General features: G+C 43.6%; 1 protein-coding gene across 1 annotated transcript in view; it reads left to right on the forward strand.

The window, feature by feature from the left end:
- The window catches only part of LRRC23 (leucine rich repeat containing 23), a 41937-nt gene that overhangs the window by 10569 nt on the left and 7869 nt on the right, over positions 1-23499 (forward strand). Inside the window, exons 2-5 of the mRNA XM_078650411.1 lie at positions 6856-7053; positions 11685-11797; positions 17495-17748; positions 20833-20963. Coding sequence (XP_078506537.1) covers positions 6871-7053; positions 11685-11797; positions 17495-17748; positions 20833-20963 — 681 coding nt within the window. The 5' untranslated portion in view covers positions 6856-6870. The remainder of the gene's footprint in view (positions 1-6855; positions 7054-11684; positions 11798-17494; positions 17749-20832; positions 20964-23499) is intronic.

A 23499-nucleotide genomic window follows, 5' to 3' on the forward strand; every position in this document is an offset into this window, starting at 1 on the left:
CTTAGCTATTCTTCACAATCAAGGTGACTAAAGTCCACTTGTCCCCGACAAAGAGAGAAGAAATGGGTAAAAGATATATTGGCACAAGGGAACAGCATTGGCCAAAGGAGGTTACTTGGTATGTGGGCACCCGCTCTTCCTAGCAACACTTTCTGAAGAAAAATGCCTTTAGCCATGTTGCCAGCTGTCCAGTCAAGGTGAGTACAAAGTACTGGCTGTGGCAAGAAAGTCCTAAACTGGGGCACTGGCAGAACACCTGGGCTCAATCAGAAGACATGCCACAGACAAAATCAATGATCACAGTCAGCCTGAGCATTTAGCAAATTCTTGTTCTGCAGTCCTGTCTTCCTACACTAAAGGTGGAGGGAACTGTAAACAGCTATTAGGAGGTGCATTGATAGATCACAGATTGGATAAATCAAGTGGGGATGAAATCCTCCTGGGCAGACCAGGAATCTGGACTGCTTAGGCAACCAAACTGATTTCACCAAGTCTATTCTTCTAGAAAGGACACTTGCTTTTTGGAAATTGTATGCCAAAAAAGATAAGTAATGCTCAAACCTGTAGTAGGTCTCAGAGGTGCAATCTGTAGGCACTGCTTCTAGATGGCGGCGAGGAAATGGCCTCAAACCAGATACAGGGAATCAGAAGTTTGTGTGGTTCGCAGCATGTCTTGGCAAAGCTCTCCAGTCAGTCAGCACTGTCTGAATGAAAGTCAAGTAAGAACAGACACAACATTTTCACTTAATCAAGAACTAAAAATGATGAGGGAATGGATAGAATTGCAGTGGCTGTGTGGGAGTGGCTAGTAGACCCACCCCAGAGGAACATGCAAAAATGCCTTTTCCCTGAACGTTCTGATCCTCTACCACCAATGATTAGTGTGCCTTTGCCTAGTGACGTCTTGTTAGCTACCTATCCCTCTTGGTAGTGTACACCGCTTGCACTCCCAGTCCAGAGCCTTGTGCTGCTTGCACTAGGGAAACAAATTGTGCATTTCCAGTAGACTTGAAGACATGGAACCATTGCGGTGGAGAGAACAGGATCCATCAGAAAAAGTAAGAGGGCCAGGATGGTACAGCTTCCCTCACACTTCACAGGTTTTGGTTTTCACCACTGAAAGGCACTCAAAATGAAACTTAGCAAGAAAAATCCTACCAATTAAGTACAAAGCACAATGGACGCTACACATAACACAAGGTTTTCTAAGGGGCGCTGTGGATAATTCTATGTTTCTTTTTGTACTTAAAAATAAATCTTAATAGATACAGTGCTTTCAGGTTGTAAAAACTGTAGGCTATCATGAAATAGGGGAAAATCAGCACAAGCTTTAATAATTTATCCTAGAAGATAAAAAATGTTACCAACATAATGGCAAATTATTGTTTGTTAGTTTTCAATCAGTTTTATGGTTTAGGGCCAGATGTACGACCCAAAAATGAGGCTTGCGACTCGCTATTAGGAAGGGGCGTCCCTTCTTAATAGTGACTCGCATTTGTATGTATGAATGTTTTGCAGTCGCAAAATACTTGCAATTTACCACCTACTTCAAGTATGTGGCAAACCTTTCGCAAATCGGAAGGGGTCCAGAGGGGAACTCTTCCCCTTTGTGAATGGGTCAAAACATCATTTTTGGGTTTCGCCTGCCGAAGGCTGCGCTCTGCGCAGCTCTTCAGCGCAGGTGAAATCCTATGTCGTCAATAAGGACTCCTGGAACGTCCCCCGGCTCTCATTGGTTAGCTCCATAAATGGAGGCTAGCCATTGAGTGCCGGATCTGTCCATCAAGGCTGGACCAGATTCGGGGGCGTTCCGGAGATTTTTTCCCAGGGCGGAGTTACGTTTTTTCCCGTTCCCTCCCCTTTCACTGAAAGTGATTTCAGATGCGCTGTCCATTCCCGCCCCCTCTGCTGCTGTCCTACCTTGTGTCCCTCCTCCCGCCGTCCCCCCTCCCCCCTCCTCGCTGTCCCCCCTCCTCGCTGTCCTGTTATGGCCCGATCGAGTGGCCACCTCGATTGTTAACTAACTGAAGAGCCGGTGCCCACCCGGCATTGCCCCATGTTCTCACCGCTGCGGCCCGGGGGCCCGAAAGTGATCAGAAGCTGAAGCGAGAGAAACGAAGGGGCCGCGACCTGATTGGTCCTCTGTTGACAGGAGGCGCGCTCTGATTGGCCGTTTGCAGTAGGCCTGTCCCGAGAGCCGCGCTCTGATTCGATGCCTTGCCCGCAGAAGCTGGGCGTGTATGGAGGCTCGCAGAGCCGCGACCGGATTGGGCCGCAGCAGTGGAGCCGCCCCAGCGAGGATCCGGAAGCCGAGTCAGCCGTTCGACCCCGTCCTCGCCGAGGGAATCTCCGAAGTGCCGGGTAATCACCGCCGGGTCCGGGGAGAAGAGGAAGAGTGATGGCAGCTGGACTGCAGGGCCCCCGTGAGCGGAGGGAGCCCTGCGGCGAGAGGAGCGGCCTTCAGAAGCGAGCGGAGGGGGCGCGAAGCACATTGCCGGTGCCTGCCCCCCCCCTGAGGCTCCCCGACTGGAGGGAGAGCCCCGAGTGAAGACAGAGCCGCCGGCCGGTGAGTGAGCCGACGAAAGGGAGGGGCGCCGGGACACATTGCCGGTGTACGCCCCTCCCCCGCAGTAGCGCGAGCTCGCGTTCCTTGGGTGTGTGAAGCCACGAGGGCTTCAAGGGCGGCCCCGGTTGGCAGTGGGTCGCCCCAACGTGCACAGAGCCCGGAGAGGCTCCCCGCCCCATTTTTTTTTATTTAGAGCCCTGAGAGGCTCTGGGGGGCATTTGGTGAAGTAAATGGAGAGTCAGGGCGGCCCCGGATGGCAGTGGGTCGCCCCAACGCTGAAGAGAGCCTGTTGAGGCTCAGAGGGGCCATTTTTCAGGACGTCGAGCCCCAGAGGGGGGCTCCAACGACCCCATATTTATAGCTGGTGAATGCTTTTCCCTCGCAGCTGAGGTAAGGGGAAAAATGCTTTTATATATATGTAGGTTGTGTGCGTGCTGGCAGTTTTAAGTGTGTTTATGTAAGAGTGTAAATGAGTAGGCAGAGTGTGTGTTTGTATATGTATGTGTAAGTGAAGGTCAAGCCCCTCCCCAGCAGTAGCGCGAGCTCGCGTTCCTTGGGTGTGTGAAGCCACGAGGGCTTCAAGGGCGGCCCCGGTTGGCAGTGGGTCGCCCCAACGTGCACAGAGCCCGGAGAGGCTCCCCGCCCCATTTTTTTGTATTTAGAGCCCTGAGAGGCTCTGGGGGGCATTTGGTGAAGTAAATGGAGAGTCAGGGCGGCCCCGGATGGCAGTGGGTCGCCCCAACGCTGAAGAGAGCCTGTTGAGGCTCAGAGGGGCCATTTTTCAGGACGTCGAGCCCCAGAGGGGGGCTCCAACGACCCCATATTTATAGCTGGTGAATGCTTTTCCCTCGCAGCTGAGGTAAGGGGAAAAATGCTTTTATATATATGTATGTTGTGTGCGTGCTGGCAGTTTTAAGTGTGTTTATGTAAGAGTGTAAATGAGTAGGCAGAGTGTGTGTTTGTATATGTATAAATATGTATGTGTAAGTGAAGGTCAAGTGGAATGTAAAGGCACTTCCGCTACCCCAGGCATTTTGGTGAATTGACCTTGGAGCCGCATCTTAAGCGGACTGCAGGCCACAGGGACTAGGTGACGCAAGCAATGCTGGAGAGCGGTCAGCAACCCGGAGAGTGACGTCAGCAGAACGCAATCCACCCAACGAGTCCCCATCATGGGGTGTGCCCTTACTTGACCCATCAGCCGTAGATAAACGTGCGAGTGTGTGCTCTGAGACCCCTGTGTATGGTGAGGTGAGCTGGGCGCCTCGCGTCCTTTTGACCTTTCTTCTTTCTTACTCCTGGCCTCTTTCATCCCTTCCCTTTTATTTCTGCCCTCTCTCTTGCTCTCCCACTCTTTTCTGCCCTCCCACTACTTCTTACACTTTCTCATTCCTACACTACCTCTGTATCCTGTCCTCTCCTCTTTGCATATGCCCTCTCAACATGCGCTATCACTGCACACAGCCTCTCTACACACGGCCTCTCTGCACATGCCTCTCTCCATATGATCTCTCTGCACAGGTCCATGTGTAGAGAGGGCAAGTGAAGAGAAGGCATGAGTAAAGAGGGCGTGTGCAGAGAGGGTGTTTTCCGGACAGGGCAAGTACAGAGAGATCAAGTGCAAATAGTGCATGTTTAAAAGGGCATGTGTAGAGGCTATAAGTTGACCAGTGCTTATGATGAGAAAGTGAGTGCAGGTGACAACAAATCTGCAAACTCCAATGGTGTTCCTTATGTGATGAGAACAAATCTGCAAACTCCAATGGTGTTCCTTATGTGATGAGAACACATCTGCAAACTGCTATGGTGTTGCTTTCCTGAGGCACTGTCAACTTTTTCACACATTTTTTTCCTCTTTCTGTCTACATTACTACACTAATACCTGCCCCCTCTCTCCCTTCTACCCTCTCTCTTTCTTGCCCTACATCCTTCCTTCTCACTCCCTCCCTCCCTTTCCCTCTCTCCCACTCTCTCCCTTTCCACCTCTCTTCTGATCTCTTTCACTTTACTGTCCTCAATCTCTTTTATCTCTCTCCTTTGTTTCAATCTCACTTCCTTTCGCCCTCCCTCTACATCTCTCACACTCCTGCCTTTCACTCTCCATCTACATTTTCTCCTCACTTTCTATCCCGCACTCCTTATCTTTTCTTTCAACACTCTCTCGCTTCTGCCCTCCTTCCTGCTCTATTCTTTCCTGCCCTCCCTATCTCTTCTGCCTTCTCTCACTCTATTACCTCTGCCCTTCTCTCTTCTGTTATCTCTCTCTTCTGCCTTCTTAGTCTCTACTGCCCTCCCTTTTCCACCTCTTTCTTTCACCTTCCTGTCCTCCATCTCCCTCTCTCTCCTCCTCTAGCCCTCCTTCTCCTTTCCGCCCTCCCTCTCTTACCTGCCGCCCTCTCCTTTCTGCCTTTCTCACACTTTCCTACCTTCCCTCATGCCCTCACACTCCTTTATGCCCTCCCTCTCTCCTGCGTCTATTCCTTCCCTCCTGCCCTCCCTCTCTATCCTGCACTCGCTTCCTTTTGAGCTTTCTTACTCCTGGCCTCTTTCATCCCTTCCCTCTCTCTGCAAATAATTGCATTATAAATGCACTCCAGATTTCTGTGTAAAGTAAAACACATCAACGTTTTACACATAATTCAATGAAGATACAAAACACCATTTATCAAAAGCTCAAACTTTAACAAAGGGAGTGCAGAGTAGGGAGTGCATAGAGCAGGGGGAGTGCAGAGTGCATAGAGTGCAGAGTGCGTGCAGAGTGCATAGAGGGTGCAAAGTGCATAGGCAGTGCAGAGTACATAGGGAATGCAGAGTCCAGAGAGAGTGCATAAAAAGTGCATACAAAGTGCATAGGGAATGTATACAAAGTGCAGAGTGCATAGGGAATGCAGAGTGCATAGGGAGTGCATACACAGTGCAGAGTGCATAAGGAGTGCAGAGTGCATAGAGAGCGCAGAGAGAGAGTGCATAAAAAGTGCAGAATGTATAAAGAGTGCAGAGTGCATAAGGAGTGCAAAGTGCATAGAGAGTGCATAGGTAATGCAGAGTGCATAGGGAGTGCATAGACAGTGCAAAGTGCAGAGAGAGTACATAGGGAGTGCAGAGTGTATAGAGAGTGCAAAGTGCATAGGAAGTGCAGAGTGCATAAGGAATGCAGAGAGTGCATAGGGAGTGCAGAGTGCATAAGAAGTGCAGAGTGCACAGTGCATAGACAGTGCACAGTGCATAGGTAATGCAGAATGCATACAGAGTGCATAGGGAGTGCAGAGTGCATAGGGAGTGCAGAGTGCATAGACAGTGCAGAGTGCATAGACAGTGCAGAGTGCATAGACAGTGCAGAGTGCATAGGGAGTGCACTCTGCACTCTTTAGGCACTCTGCACTCTCTATGCACTCTGCACTCTCTATGCAAAGTGCTGCATAGGGAGTGCATAGGGAGTGCATAGGGAGTGCATGATAAGTGCAGAGTGCATAGGAAGTGTGGAGTGCATACAAAGTGCACAGTGCATACAGAGTGCTGCATAAAAAGTGCAGAGTGCATGGGGAGTGCATAGGAAGTGGAGCGTGCAGGGTGCATATAGAGTACAGAGTGCATACAGAGTGCTGCATAGGGAGTGCAGAGTGCACAGGGAGTGCATATGAAATGCAGAGTGCATAAGAAATGCAGAGTGCATAAAGAGTACTAGGGAGTGCTAGAGAGTGCCAAGTGACTGCAAAAAAAAGGTAATGGCAATGTAAATGACAATGCCATTTACTTATCTGTTTTCGAAACAAAAACATAAATACAAATTTTGGCATATACAATGCCAATAACTCTAACTTTTCCAAAGGCGAAACCATTGCATTGTAAATGCTTGTTTAGTTAGGCAGTGGTCCCAGGGACCACTGCCTGCCCTTAAAAAATGAAACTGAAAAGTTTCATTTTTCTTTTTTTTTTTTAAATGCATCCCGTTTTCCTTTAAGGAAAACAGGCTGCATTTAGAATAAAAACTGCTTGATTTAAAAGCAGTCACAGACATGGTGGTCTACTGACCCTAGCAGGCCACCATCCCTGTGAGTGCTAGCCATTCCTAGTGGGATCGCAAATTGCGCCTGCCTCATTAATATTAATGAGGCATGCAATTTGCGACCCCATTAGGAATCGCAAACAGTGTCTGAGACACTGTTGTAAATCCGAATTTGCGAGTCGCAAATGAGACGCAATTTGCAAGTCACAAATTGGTGGGTCATACATCTGGCCCTAAGTCGACTATCAGAAAACTTTAATGTATCATATCTTTGTTTCATCAGATTTAGCCATTCAAAATGTCAGATTTGGATGATAGCCCCGATGATGACCAGGACACTGCTGATGATGATGATGATGATGATGAGCCAGCAGAGCCAGGACAAGCCGATGATGAGCCTACTGAGGAACGTGCGGGGGAAGAGGAAGAAGCTCCAGAGGAGGAGGAAGAGCAAAAAGAGGAAGAAGAGGAAGAGGAGGAGGTGAGATCTGGGAGACCTGCTAAGCAACTCTGTGGGGAAAGAAGGGCCCGGAGAGAGAGATGAGATGAATAGAACAACAAAGGAAAGGACTTTGGGACAGGGAGGGAAACATGAACAAGGTGTTGAGAAGAAGATTGAGAAAGGCCAAGATAGAGACAGAATAGTAGATAAAAAGACAAAGAAGTTTGGCAGTGTACCCCGTAAAGGTCTGGCACCTAACCCGCTATCCCTAATTAATAAATATGTAATGGGATTTCCCCATTAGTTGTGTGTGAACACTGTTAATGCACCCACTGCCAAGGTGCAATCCAAAGCAGGATTATAACAAACAGAATAAATCGCAAAGGTGCACCACTTAATAGCAAGAAAAGGTAGACACATCACAAAACATCAAGTCCGTGTCCATAGTATTTTTCATATAGTATCTTCTTTTATTCACAAGATATTCTTTTATAAAAGACCTCAGCTGACACATTTCGTCCGGTAACGGACTTCTTCAGGGCAATAGAAAAAGAGACGTGGGCACTTCTAGTGAAAAGTCAGCGTTGGAGTTTCTGCAGTAGGTGTTACAAGTAGGATTTACACAAAGCCCATATCCTCTGTGCATTAATGAAGCCAAGATAGTTACTTCCTATTAGGCAAAACAAGAACCCCAGGTTTGATTCCCTCTGTAGGAACCATTCTGAAAGCGCATCACCACCCTTTGGTGGGCCAACAATAAAGTCAGGCAGTCTCCCAATACAGCCTTAATATGGCTAAAGTTCGACCTAGGGCAACCTCCTGCAAAGCAAAGACGCTATGGTAGATATGAAGGAAGAGCTAAAGTTGAAGGGAGGGAGAAGAGAGATTAAATAGAAGGAGGAGTGGTGAGAAAAGGTACAAATAAACAAAATAGGAGAAGAAGAAGGCACTACAAATGGTGGTTTTGAGAATGTGAGAAAGATATGGGGATAGGCTGAGGAGGAGAGCCATGAAAGGGTTGAAGAGCAAGACTTGGGGAAGGTAGGACTGTCCAAGAAACAAAGATGGCTGGGGAGGAGGACAGAAGGGAGAAAGACAGATATAGAACCCTCTGTTTGCCAAAGTGAGTGATGTGAGAAAGAGCCCGAAAGAGTTAGGGTGTAGATTGAGAGAGCAGTCGAACTCCAGGCGAGTGCATTATACATGTTGGCTGGAGAGAGAAGGGAAAGCACAGATTCATAAACCTTTTTTTATTTTAGCTTGTCTCATTTCTGCCTTAAGTTCAGAGAGAGGGTATAGTAGGGATGAACCGTCATCATCATTTTATATTACGTTTCTTGTGGTACTGCAAATGTGTCTGCTGCTTGGAGGTCCTGCATCCAAAATCTACCAAAGGCTGCAATGTCTGGTAAACAAGAACACTCCAGGGCAAACCCTGGTAGCAAACAACCACACATCTAAATTGAATGCACCAAAGGAATGCACAGGAGGGGGTGTAGGTGGCAGGAGGGGCTCCAAATCACACGAGGGACAGAGAGATAGCAGGGAGGAACACATAGGACCTCACTAATTTAGTGTGAGTCTTACACCTTGAATACAGACCCACTCATGGGTGTGATTCACATTCTTGGACCTCATCTTTATGATAATAAAGCTATGGTCAAATACGTAAGACTCACACCGAGGTGCTTGTCCCACAAGCTGGTGCACAGTGTTTCTCATTGTATGTATTCATGTGCGTTTATATAGCTTGAACATGTGAGTTCAAGCAGTTAACAAAGGTCATCGCTAAATGTTTCTCACCCGCCAGAAGACATACATATTGTCAATGTACCAACACTAGACGCCATTGATGTACCAATGCCAGCGTCATGTGTGTTCATTGTACGGGTTGTTTGCCCAAATCGTATGCATTTTGAATTGATGCACATATAGACATGCCAAGCTCAGCATAAGAAAGCTACCCATGTTCTGTATTGTTGTAGATAGAGTGTCCCTTTAACTTCAAAACAATTTTTGATTAATGACAGTTCAGCTAGGGTCATTATGAAGTTTATATGTGTTCTGAATGCCAAATCACAATTGTGTCATAGTCCCTCAGTTACTCTGATACATTCCTCCTGCTGCATGTTTGTGTAAAGAGCTCAACATGTAGACCTATCATTATTTCCAATTCAGGGTCAATAGGGATGTCCTTAAGTGTGTCCAGCATACAGTGTGTTACCATAGTACATAGAAAACAGTCCACAAAAACCAACCAAGGTTCCAATAGGGAGTCAATTATTGATGCATTGGGACGCCCCATTGGTGGGGTCTAATTGCGTGTGTGTTTTTGGTAAAGTATAGAAGTATCAGTGCTTAATATGAACTGGTGCTTTCCAGTGCTCAGCACCAGCACCTAATCCTTGGCACCGGTGCTTATAGCACCAGTAAAGGACGCACCAGTTAAGGACGCACTTATTTAGAATGCTCATGATTTTCCCCAGACTCACAGGATGTTGAGCCACCCTGAGACTCGAACCGGGTTCTCCTGCTCCGAAATCGGCAGCTCTACCCATTAGGCGAGGTCCTCTCAAGGTTCTAGTCAGGAGGCAGTTGGCACCATCACATTTCTCCTGTTAGCGCTGCCTCATGAGGAGAGCCCTGGCACTTTTGTTTTACAAATTAACCACTGAGAAGTTTGGTACTTTTGGATGCTCTACTTCCAGGAAATATGCCTCATTTTTGATAATCTAATCATGACTTCTTGTTTTCTCAACTAAACATCTTCTTTCCATGAGGATTTGCTCTTTGGCATCGCCATTTAAGACTCACCAATTTTGACCGTCTGCGAGAAGTCTCATGCAGTAATAATTGTACACCGCTTTGGTTTGTAAAACAATTGCTCCCTCCCCTTGCCTTCTGATTTTATGACCAAAACATTGTTGGTTTTTAGTGACTTTTGAGGATCCTGTTCTTTTTTCAAAATGTTATTGTACTTTATCATCCCGGTAGCCTTGCTCTCAATTCCCTTCACCAATGGTCTCTTGAAACAAATTATTTTGAGAGGTGTGGCAGTGATGGGAGGGTTAAAGAAGGATTTCTTTCTTAGACCTGTGCTATTTGGGTCTAAGATGGTTTGTGACACAAACTTAAAGAATTTCCTTATCGTAATGTTGCTAAAGAACTCATATCTCAATTTAAATGTATCAGTCCCTTTCGTTGGGACATATCCTAATCCTTTGTTTAGAACATTCTTTTGGTCAGATATCACATCAGATGGAGTCAGGTTGACCACTAGATCAACATGTTGCTTGTTCCTAGTGGACTTTCTTTCGTTTAGCTCCTGTTGACCCTCCCACCGTTGTTGTTCTTGGGTTCCGGGTTACTATTGTGGACTGTATTAAAAAACTGAAGCACACAAACTGCAAAGGAATCATCACTATTGAAGGGTACACAGCCTACTGTATTTGGTATGGGCAATATAACAATTAACAAATTACTCAATATCAGCATTTGAAAAAGCAATCTATGACAAGAGATCAGCTGCATATTACAGGCAAATGGGAGAACGCTGATATAGTCCGTACTCTAAACGCAAAATTGCCCTATATCAGTCCAGACATGTGGAAGTTCCCAAATTGATGACTGCAATGCAATCCACTTTAACAGGTCTCTCTATTTCTCGCTCTCTAATTCTCTTTTTTTTTACAAACCCCCACAACCCATATATGGCTGTTTCCTCCCTTCCTCCCCCTACAGATTTACAAGAAGCCTCAGAATAGTTAACCTATAACTTTAAGAGAGTGGAGTATTATGTGGTGTGGGGGGTTAGATGACACCATGTAATACTATGACAATACCCCAAAGATGGTCCTTGGATTCACACTATTAAATCCTTAACGCAGTCCTGGTAGTGTGGCAAAGAGCAGTCAGGCTTTACTAGAGGAGCATGTTTTTAAGCATTTCAGTGTACTAACATGGACAAAAAGTAATTAACATGAGAAACCAATTTGTAAAAATAAAGTGTATGTTTTATCTTAATGTAGACGCCTAAATGAATGGAATACCATACATATACCCGGAGTTATAGATTTCTTGAAACAATCTAAAATGAGTGGAGAGTAATACAATGAAACTTTATTATTGTGGTCAATGGGAAAAACCACTGGAAGCCTAAAATGTACATGCGGCAGCACTAAGAAGGTGCTCTGGATGAAAGAGTCTGTCCATACATGCATAGTGTAGATGCCGTTAATGAGGACCAGATTTGGGCCATTATTTGTTTTGCCACTGCACAGATGCATAGAAACTTGCACACAAGAATCATGCCCACGTCATGCAAGGGTCATGCCGGTGGTTACTGACCATTTGATATTGCAATCTAGGGATAGTGTTGCAGCTCTGTTCACCGTAGAGCATGGGCAGTTCAAATAAGACATGATAGATATATGCGGGTTATAAACATGGCTGATGCCCTTGAAGAGACACCGCTTCTCCTGAGGTCACTGCAAGCCTGGCTGGGAATGTACAACCTGGTTAATTGGAAACAAAATATACACCCCTTTGGATTTTCTGGCTAGTGCTTCATCTTCTGAATTGTATGCAGTTTGTCCCGAACTGATTGACTTCTCTCAGGTTCTCTATGCAGGGAGGGGCAGTTCTCATTCCTTTCTTTTCTTTTGTTTCAGCCCCTTCCTACGGTTCCACTGACGGATGAAATGCTGAAAGAGGGGCTGTCGCTGCTGTGTAAGACGGGCAATGGTCTAGCCCATGCATATGTTAAGTTGGACATCAAGGAGAAGTGAGTGCATTCAGGATCAAGGGTTCTTTAAATGCTGTATTTATGGCACTTGTGCATGTGTTCTGTTCCAGGGTGCTTGTGAAGCGCGCTTTGAAATGTAGGCCCTCGCTGCTTGTCCTGCGAAGCCACAGTAAAATGTTTTTCAGTTTCCGTGTTTTCATCCCCCTTTTCTTTCACTCCTCTTCCCCTATTACCATCTTCCTCTCTCCCCATCTTCCTCACAGAACCACAATCACAAGCCTTAAAGTCCCTTGAGTTCCAATGGTGGAAGCCATGCCTAACGGTAGACAGTAGTTCTTTTGTTTTTATTATCTACATAGTTTTTCAGTTCTGTTAATTGCTGAGCTCCTTTGGGTGTGTTCACTCTAGGTATGTGATTAGATGTTAAATATGAAACATAACAACAAGGGTCCAATCGGAAAGACCAGCGAAAGGGATAAAGGTATATGAATTATCTTATCCTAATTTCATTTATTTAATCCCAACTCATCTGACTCGAGGATAGAGGTGAGTATTGATTATGAAAATAGGAAAGAGTAGATATAACAATATGCATTTTTCATCACCCACATAGAAATTACACTTACATGTATGGATTTTTCTATATTTTAAAATCAACAGTATAAATATATTATGTACATGTGTTCGCTCTAAGAAGATGTGTGAAAAGGTGCTCAGAAAGAGTGCTCGTGTATGAAATTTAAACAAAGAAAGAGAAAGGAAATAGACCTATTACATATGTCTTATTCTTTACAAAATAGCCTGTTCGTATGTGTGTGATGAAAAATGTATAATGTTATATATAACTCTTCCATATTTTCAGAATCCACACTCACCCCTAAATATGGCTCAGCTTATTCCTTGTTTTTTAGGGCTCCATGTTTTTTTGTCATTTTTATAGATCAAAAGCTCACACCAAAATAAAACTGCATTGCTTTCTTAGTTCAGTGTCTTTCTTGTTCTTCTTTTTGTGGTCCGTTTGTCAGGAAGGGAACATTCCTGATTTCGGTATTCACAGCAATCTGTCCAAGCCGGGGAGGGATTTTGTGACTGAGGGCTAGCTGTAGGTGGTCAAATACCGGTCGGTAACGGCCGAAAATCGGTAAATATCCCATTACCGAACGGTATTCAGCCCTTTGCGATGTAGAAGACTGGATTTAAGGATTCAGTAAATTACCGAATCCTTAAATCCTATGTAGGGAGCACTCAAGTGAGTGCATTTTTGGTTTAAGGATTCGTTATTTACCACCAACTACAAGTTGGTGGTAAATAACGAATACCTTTAAAATAGCAATATTGTGCATTTTTAAAAGGACCATGTGGCAGACATACATGCACGATTCAGGGGTGCAACAGGGTGTCAATGTGACACCCTGCCACCCTTGAATGTGTTCCCCCTATTATCGATTCGGTATTTACCGAATCGGTAATAGTGAATGGCTTCACATTCATTCCTTTGGGACTCCAGGCCCATAGGAATGAATGGGAAGGTGTTCCTTATTACCGGTTCAGTAAATACTGAATCGGTAATAACGGATATTACCGAATCGGTAAAATTTACCGATTTTTTACCTACATTCTATTTACCGATTCTTAACCCGTTGGCCGCTGCCGCGATTTTGCGGCAATGCGGCTGTTTTAAAAAATGGGCGGGGCTGCGTCGGCTGTTGAACGTGTGCAGCACCAGCCAGGTAGTGCTCCGAACGTTCAACGGCCGACGGCAGCACTTAACGGGTTAAATACCGAATCGGTAAAATTCGGTATTTAGGAATCGGTAAATAGAAATTACCTACATCTAGCCCTGAGTCTTGTCTAGCCTGCTGTGAGTTTGGTGGAAGAGTTAGACAAATGTACTACTCTAGGTATCACCCCATGATGGAACCAGAAAGAAGCAAAGGTCGCTGTGTGGTGCTGCGTCATACAGTGGAGAGGTGGGATACGTAGGCCTTTAGTTCATTAACACAAAGTTGGACCTTGATGTTTGAGTGGACCTTAAGCTCAGCCCTGATACTGACAAGATAAGACTCATTCAGAGATCCATTTAAATGCTTACTTGAAAATGGTGCCAGAGCAACACAATAGTGAAATAAAAGAAGAATGTGAGTAGCATTACCAGCACCCCCACTTTTAAGTTGTTACTCTCTACTGAAGAAAGACTCACACCCACATGCATCAAGGGATTTTGGAGTCGCAAACGGTGCGAATCGGAAAATTCAGCCGTTTGCGATTCCAAAATCACTTTTTGGGATGCATCATAAATGTTTTCAAAAATCGTAATTTTTAGCGAGTTCTAGAAATGCGATTGCATTTAAGGAATTGCATTTTTGCGATTCCTTAAATGCAATGCATGAAATAAAAAAAAATGCGAAATAGAAAATAGGAGGTGCAAATTAACACGGGGTTGACCCTCGTGTTAATTTGCGAAATCTTTCAAAAATGCTCAAAAAAGCATTTTTGAAAGTGTCATGTTACACACACACATGTCCTTTGGACATGTGTGTGTGAAACTTGCACTTAAAAAAACATTTCAAGGGTGCAGGGGGGGTCCTTTGGACCCCCCTCAGCACCCTTGAAATGCATCAACAAATTGCGATTCGCAAAATAAAAATTGCAAAAAGGCATTGATTCCTATGGGCCTCTAGGCACATAGGAATCAATGTAATGCCATTCCTTAATTGCGATTCGCAATTAAGGAATCGCAAATACCGAAAATTAAGAAATCCCAAAAACGTTAAAGATTTCTTGATGCATAGGATTGTGCAATTCCTAAATTGTGATTCCTTAATTTTCGCAATTTAGGAATCGCAAAATCCTACAATGATGTATGTGGCCGAATATCCTGAAACGCATGTCTAGAGATTTTCAGCACTGGCTGCATTATCAATGGTGAATGCCAAAAACCTTCAACTAAAATAAGGGTAATCAGGTGCGGCAATCACCATAGTGCATCTGTGCGAATTGTGTGCTAACATGCGAGGCAGTGTTCTCTCTCCCCCTTTTGCATTTTAGTTGTCTACAAACTGACCCAAGTTACAAAATATTTTGCACAACCGAGTGGCAATTAGTTGTGTGAAAGAGAATTTGCCGTCAGAAAATTCAAATCTGTACAGATTTTCTGACACACTGGGCTAATAAACTAACTTTGGAACTCTTCGTTTAGTCCCCTAGTGGTGCCAGAAGAAAACAGAGTGAAAGGGGCACTCACACAATCATGTTCTCCACAGTCAATCATGGTTGATTCTTCACTCGAATTTTAGTGTGCCCCTGGGAGAACATGGAAGCTGACAATGCATTATAAAAGTTGGAGAAGAGAGTGGCCCATCATAACATTAGGGGGCATTTTGATCCATATGGACTGTACCGTAGCAAGGTGTAATCTATTCAAGCATGGATAAATTCAATCCAGAATTCTATTGTGGGAGTGCAGAAGATATCTGGCATCTATAATGGAATTTTAACATCACAGCAACCCCACCTACCAGCCCTTAAGAGGCAGGCAAGCAAAGGTGTCATCTCCAATAATGGGCTCTGAACAACAAGGTGCTCAAAAACATCTTCTCTGTTTAGGGAAAAACAGATTTTAAAGGTTGCTCTCACAGCAACAGTTTTGCATGTTAGGAAACCTTCCCCTCCTCTGTATAGTTATACGCTAATCTACGGCCTCCCGTTGTGTGCCCATGCATAAATGAAACCTGTGGCATTCGCTTTAGAAGGCTGTTTTTAGTGGCATCAGCAAGAAAGGTGAATGAAATGTAAACTGTATGAGTACACTCGCCAAAAACAATGTTTAACTTTGTGTAGTAAGGATTCTCCTTTCCTACTCAAAGTAAATCCAGACTTTTACATTAACCGGACAATGTTTTTGTCCTCATTCTTTCCAATTTTGACCTATCTAGTACAAAGGTCTCTGCTCACCCTATGCATCATTACCACATTGTCTTGATGGGGCTAAAATTAAAAGGAAATTAAACCTCTTTTTGTAAATGTTGGTTCTATCTGCACTGGTTTGGTAGCCTAAGTACTCCATATCCAGACAGATGGTATTCTACAATACTAATTGTTATTACAAAGCTAAAAGTCCTTTTCCTGCGAGAATCCATGGCTCGTTTCACGAGACGAAATTATGCTATAGCTGACCTTTTGCGGATGTTCTAGTACCTCAGATTTGGACTCAGCCTCCTGCTGAACAGCCTGCACTTTTGCCCAACATGATTACCTTAACTCTGGCTCAAGAGAGGCCCTATGCACACATTTTGTGCATGTTTGGAGTCAGCTTTTCTCTTGATTTCATAACCTGTGAAGTGAGGAGCCCAGCGTGTTCTTCTTGTCTTATTTTTGATTTTCAAAGACAATCCTTTGATGGGTAAGGACACCTTATTTACTTTTAATTCTGGTTCTGTATTGTAGGTACTTTCTTTGATTTAGTGAGGAAACTAACCTTCTTGCTAGTTTCTGTGATCCTGGTCGTCGAACATTGACTACCTGACTAATTCCTCCATGTATTGTGGTACAACTGGATTTCTGGAATCCTAAAAGTGTTGTGTCAAAATTCCCATATGTGAATGCTAATGTCCCATAACTGGCTTCGTTTTTTCGTTTTTATCTGCTTATAATGTACTCACAGAGTCTGAAAAACGCTGAGGTATTCTACTGTATATTAAGTAAAGAGAAAATAAATGTCCCGTGATGTTAAACTATGATACTTTTCAAACTAACATCGTTTATTTTCCATTTTTTTGTGTGACTTAGTTATCTTGGGTTTTCTTCCGATCAAGTGTGCCTTCAAGAAACAGACCTCTGTATTCAGTCACCACTTATTTTACCTTAAATGGGTATTTAAGCTTTCCAGCTGTTTTCCACAAGGACTTAATGTTGTTCTTTCTAGTGGTTGTGTTGTTAATGCAGACATTGTGGAAAATTGAAGCTAAGTATCATAACCTTAGCAATGCATCAAATGTCAGGCCTAAAGATTGATAATTTGAGGACTCTTTCTTATAAATAGGACCATTCTTCTAAGATACCATCTATAAAAACTATGTAATAAGGGCCTGTACGCAATGGCTCTCTATAGGGCTCGCTTCCTTAACTATGACACATACAACTGTTTTCTTACCCTTATGTGTGCTTTGAACATATCCTAGTTTATGAAATTCCCTTTCGGTCCATGCATTTCACAACCACTTCTGTGAGTCTTGCTTGAGCCTGTCTCTGCTTATGTTCCTGGCGTTAGTTTTCGGAATTATGTTTCTTCAAGTTTCATGTATAAAAATGCATATAGGTGATTATACAGCTGGTTGGATCCATTGAAGGTATGGCTTGCATATCTTATTACCTGTGTGTTTTGTGCTTGCATTGCCTTTAGAACAACTGTGAGGTGTTTCAAAGCTCTAAGGGGGAACAGAATGTGTAAGGATGGGTCGTCAATGGGAATGAAGGAGCAGTGAGGGACCCGGAAGGAGGGACTGTGACATTATGCCAAGGTGATGGTTTGTTTAGCATTTACACCATTCACTTGAAAGGGTTGAGTGGAATGATAAGGAGTGGGGAAATAGGGATAAACATGAGAGGGAAGAAGGAACCTAGCACAGGAAGGAGCACTATGTTATGGCATGCTGGTTCCTGATATGGCATGTAGGGCATTATAAGGCTTTTTCATAGCTCTATTGTTGTTCTTTCTTATGACCCACATTTTCTCAGGGAAGTGACTGACATCAACATCCTAAGGGGCTACATTCATCTCCGCTATGTGGACCTGTCTATGAATTCGTTGCGCGACATCTCCCCCTTGAACTGCCTGACCTACCTGTTGTGGCTAAAGGCTGATCAGAACCAGCTGACCAGCGCCCACATGGAGGACCTGCCATACCTGCAGATCGCCAGCTTTGCCCAGAATCAAATCCAGGATATGGAGGGCATTGCTCACCCCCGGCTGGAGAGGCTCAATCTTATGGGTGAGAGACTGCATTCTGGATGAGTCTGTGCATTTTACTTCCCATCATTTCAGGAAAACCATTCCCCTCCCCCCCCAAAAAAAACCTTAACTCTTCCTGTTTCCTAGCCTATTCTGGTCTAGTCTCAGCACCCACTGTTCCTTATTCTTAACATGACGTGTCCTCTAGTCTCAGCTCTTACTATACTCTTGACTGAGGGATCAGGGTTATAGCCTCAGAAAACTCATACCCAAACCTCGACACTTGAAAACCCTCGCCTAAGAATCTATAGTCCCCTATCTTCACCGCTACCGTTCCCTGACCACAGCACCTCCAGTCCCACAGCCTCAGCACAGGGACGGCCTTAGGCATGTGCAAGCTATGCACCTGCACAGGGCCACCAAACCCCAGGGCCCACCACGCCAATATATATCCTTAATATAATAATCCTCTGAGGATGGATATATATTTGCGTAGCGGCCCTTGGCAGGGATTTGGCGGCCTCCAGCTCTGTTCCACTTCTAAACACCCTGACCCCCCCTCTTCACTGGCCTCCGCGCTCCGCCCCGCCCGGACCCCCTCTTCCGGGGCCCCCTACCTACGCCCCCTGCCCAGGGCCGCCATGAGCCTAGAGCCGCCCCTGCTCAGCACATCACGTTTCCTATCCTTAGCATCTCAAGCCTCCAAGCATCTCAAGTCTCCCAGCTTCAGCATCACCGGTACCCTTGCTGCACCTTCACTCCTCTCATTTAAGCATCCCCAGGCCCTATTAAGCTCCTATGTTCAAATAACCATTACAAGCAAAGATGGAACAGAAAAATCACAACAAAAGTAAACAATGCAATAGAAATAACAGAAAAAACTATTATTTTTACTTTAAAATCACACCTACCTTATTGCATTATGAATTACAAAGAGAAAATCCTTTTACTTCCTTTGAAAATTGCATATATATTTACATTCCCCCATCAAATCCATCTCCACAGTTTAAAACATTTGTTTTGCCTGTCCCCACCCTTCTGCTAGTTTGAACACATTTCCATGAAAACACAAGAGATTTAAACCCCTCATGCTTTCAAGCTGATTTCAAGGGAATATTTACTTTTTTTAAGCTTGTTTATGTGGGCGGAGGTAGAAACCAATAGTCTCTGAAATGTGCATGGTCGCCACTACACACATGATTGTAAGCAGAAAATGCCATTCATTTTTTTATGGAACAAATCTGTTTTATTGCAAGTCATTCTTTTTAAAACATCTAAAGACAGTTCTTTTATTTAGTTAATTCGTTCTGAAAACGTTGTTGAAAGATTAATTTACATGTTTATGATTTTGTTTTAAATTATTGGATGTTTTTCAAGCACCTAAAGATACCACAGTATAACGCAGTTACGTGGCCTCTATTATATCTCCCTATCATCACTACATTTCCTCCACTACATCACCCGATCACTACATCACCTGACTATTGCATCACTTCACCATGATATTGGCCTAAGTAACTAACATAATTTATTTTGTGTTCTGGAACACTTTGTGGTTCTGGGTTATTATGTGAAACTAAATTGAATTACTTTAATTATAATATATTAAAGAAAGATAAACCATGTTTTGGGGGTGGGGAGATTTTACTCCAAAGTATATTGATAAAAAAAATACCCATTTATTAAAAAGTAATAAAAAGAATGTTGAATAAAACATTTTAGGTACAACAGTTATTAATGAAAGTAAAATGAAATCACAATAAATATAATTAATAATATAACATAAATAAATAAATATATAGTATTTGTGGGGTATCCCACAGAAATCGACTAATTATAAATACGTATATTAAGCTTAAAATTAGAAAGTTAAAAAAGGTATATGTAAAGAGAACGTTAATACATAACTCTAAGAAGAATAAATAGCTGAAATGCCTAGAAACGTAACGGTACGTTTATTCATGTAAAATAATTGTAAGAACATATAAAGTCTATGTATATGTTATTAATAGTAATTTAATTATAACATTGTAAATATAAACAATTAGGGTTAGGTTATTAAATAATGAAATACATCGAAAATAACCACATATATTTAAATTGCATAAAATTAACATAGTGAAATATTTAAACATATATTTAACAATTAGGGTTAATAATAAAAATTAAAAGGCACAAGAGAGGAAGTGGCTAGAGTTGCAAGCATGGAAAAATTATGAAGAATTAAAAAGGCTAAATGTAAAATATAGGTTAGGTTTAGGGGTGATGATGTGGGGTTTATGTAGCAGTTAAATACATATAAATTTAACTTGGTCAGTGTAGTGGTAGGTGAATTTACCTGGGCTAAACAGTCAAGGTGGGTTAGTGGTGGAACGATGCAATCCATAAAACCCATATTATTGTATAGGCAAGAAATGTTTTGACCAATCTGATGTCCTAACATCGGTTGTTACGTAGTAGAAACCAACAATATAGTGACAATAGTAGAAACTAATAATATGAGCCAATGGTCATGCTTCCTCAGGACATCATCGATTGTTAATCTGAGACTTTACACTAGGTGTCACTGTTGCAGCAGAGTATGCCTTCTTCCCCCACTACTTCACACCATGCAATGCTGCGACCAACCACTAGTTGCCGCTGCTGCACAGCTTATTATGATGCTATAATCTGACTGACCACTGCTGCATTTGTGTATGTCTGCTTCCTCTAGGAAAACCACCAGTACCGTAATTTAACCACGACCTTTCGGAGGCATTAGCCTGTCAGGAAATCTGCAGATTACCCCAGTACAATTCAGTTCTACTCCCATTGGATGAGCCATGGTGATGGAATTGCTTCATGCATTTTAACCTCATCACCTCCAAGTGAGAGGTTATTGGCCTCTTATTGTTGCTTGCTCCATTCTGGACAGTTGGTTATCATGCTGAGCCCTGAGGGAGCAACCCCGATCGGATTTGTTTGTTTTTTGGAAAAATATATAAATGACATTGTCCATCATTAGAGCACCCAGGTGTAGATTCAACTAATGATGATTTCTTCTCTGGTTATCTAATTCTCCTTCCATCTATCCCCTGCTCCCTCTCTGTTTCTCTCTTCTTCCTGCTTGAACTTTCTGCTCCAGGTAACATGATTACCTCACTGCTGGGAATGGAGTTTCGGAAGCTGATGAGTTTGCACACGTTGGAGCTACGAGGGAACCAACTAGAGACTACTGCAGGACTGTACCTACCCAACCTTCGCACCCTCTACCTGGTAAGTTAGATGAAGATGGCAAGCAATTGGGAGAGACAGAGACGCACGTTGCAGATTATACACTCGGCCTGGGTGGCAAATTCCGTTCAGGTCACGGACTTTGTGTAATTTCGCGTTTCGCAGAGAACGCGAAATTGCCCAAAATTCTGCGTTCCGCGTCTTCGCGAAATTTTTTGCGTGTTTGCGTTCTCAAAATGCATGTTCGCGAGATATCTCCCCCAAGCCCGCAAACAGCAATTGCCAACAGGAAAAAAGCAATTCTGCGTGTTCTCAGAATTTCTGCGTGTTCCCGGAGATTTTTTACCGTTTCGCGGACATTTGCGTAACACGATTACGCAAATTCCGCCCACCCCTATTATACCCAGGGCAGGACAACCGCAGCTTGTTCTGCCTGCACATGGGCATTTCGTTAGTAACATCACCAAGAGGACTTAGTGCAGTTCTTCACCTACTGTGGACTTGGACATTTGACTCCTTGGAAAGCAGGTGCAGCACAATCCTACTAACAACAGAGTGAAAACTGATTCCTGCATAGTCATGGAGACTGGCAGGAGTTTAGTGAAATGCCCATAGAGTTGGCAGAGAGCTACACGTGATCATAGAGAAGAGGGAGGGGAAATGTTACCGTTTCCAGGCTCTGGCTATTTGCAGTTGTGGACTGGAGCCTTGGGGTAATGATGCAGTCTTGCCAGGATCACCCTGCATGTTTTAGGGCAAGCCACATCTTAGGATTGGCTAGATCCAAATGTTAACTCCTCCTACTGAGGCTCGATCTCTAAATTCTCTGAGCATGTATTCTCTAGATATAGCCACAATCGACCTATTTTTTTTTTGCAGTTTTATATAGCGCGAACTTGACCCGAACCGGGTATCAGAGCGCTTTACATTGCACCAGTTACGTTACATGAGGACACACATTCATTTTGTTAGGCACGGGGAGATTAAGTGATTTGCCCAGAATACATATTTACTCTTGTGGATTTCTTTGTAAGTTTGGACTCATTCAGTCTACTAGAAGCAACAGTGATTAGCAGGTGGCAGATAGTTCACAACAGTAGCAGGAGTACAGTGCTTTTTAGGAACTACAAAGGTGGAAATCGTGGAAATAGCAAATACATTATTTTATCCTTAAAATTGCTCACATAAATGGGCATGTGGTCTAATTAATGGAGGTGATAAACTTCTTGAAGTGAGTTCACAGGAATCTAAAATATAAATTTCCTGGTCATTGGTGAAAAAACCCAATATGGTGCACAGGGACAAAATGTGTAGGAAGTTCTTTAGGAGAGTATGCTTGGCTCAAGTACTTGATATGGTACCCCAGGGCCTCTGCCTCTCAATGTCTGACTTTAGAGCCGGCTTTAGCGCTGGTGGCGCCCGGTGTGACAAGGTTTGTTGGCGTCCCCCAGTGACCACCTCCGCCACGGATTCCCTCACTACCATCCTTTCACAGTGCACCTCAAGTCTCCATAACCACTCTCTCTCAGATGCATTTAATTTGTTTTATTGTGCCATTCATATAAATATAAGGTGTCCGAGCACTTTACATCGCACAGATTACCCAGAAACAATCAATCATACACATGTTAATCAACATACAGGAAATGTTACATAAGACAGTGGACTACAAGGTGTAGGAGTCACGTGTCATCCATACTGGTAGCAGTAAAGTTTAAAAGTGCGTGGCCTGGAAAAGCACAAACTTAGAATTTAAAACATAGTACCATGGTTGGAGGTTCTCTTTAATAATAAGAGTTGATTTCTACCCAAATTAACCCTTTTTGAAACATTAGGATGATGAAAGGCTGGGGAAAAATCAAAAAGGTCTAATCTATACCTTGCAGTTTGCATGCAGCTCTTTGATGACAGTTAATAGCTCACTGCTCTATAATTTGGATTTGTACTTATAAACTGCAAGTAGCAAAAGGATCTCTCTGACAAAAGCAGCAACCCACTGACCTATTTACATCATATGCACTTTGTGATCTGCATGGTACACGTTCTTTGCCGCAGGCATATTAACCAGAGGGTTACATTACGATGAGTCAAAACTTCCACTAGACAAACCTCCGATCTCTCCACGAAGGACATTAATCACCGAAGTTATTTTGACATTTTTATTGTTGCCTGGAAGATGCTGGAGGCAAAGAACGCAGTAACATGTGCTTTTAAAACCATAATGTACTTTACAACCCCACCCGAAGTCTGGTGGGACCGGTCGTACCGCCCTAGAGCTGGCCCTGTCTGACTCTATACAGCAACCCTGATATGTCAGGGGAGTGTGCCGCAAGCCCTGAAAGAACCTCCCCTCTAGGGTCCTTCGTCCCAAGCTTGGGATTCAGAAAGTTCAATTCCAGTTGTGCTTTTATATCTTGATGTCCACATCCCTTTTAAATGTACCCTTTCTTTTTGCAATTATTTTTAGTTTTCTATTATTGCCTATTATAGCTGACTTACAAACAGGCATGGTACCTCAGTACTGAATTTCAGTGCTCAACACATTGTTTTCATTTGATGACACAACTCAAGAAAACGA

Source organism: Lissotriton helveticus, chromosome 7, assembly GCF_964261635.1.
Source record: "Lissotriton helveticus chromosome 7, aLisHel1.1, whole genome shotgun sequence".
Classification (NCBI taxonomy): domain Eukaryota; kingdom Metazoa; phylum Chordata; class Amphibia; order Caudata; family Salamandridae; genus Lissotriton; species Lissotriton helveticus.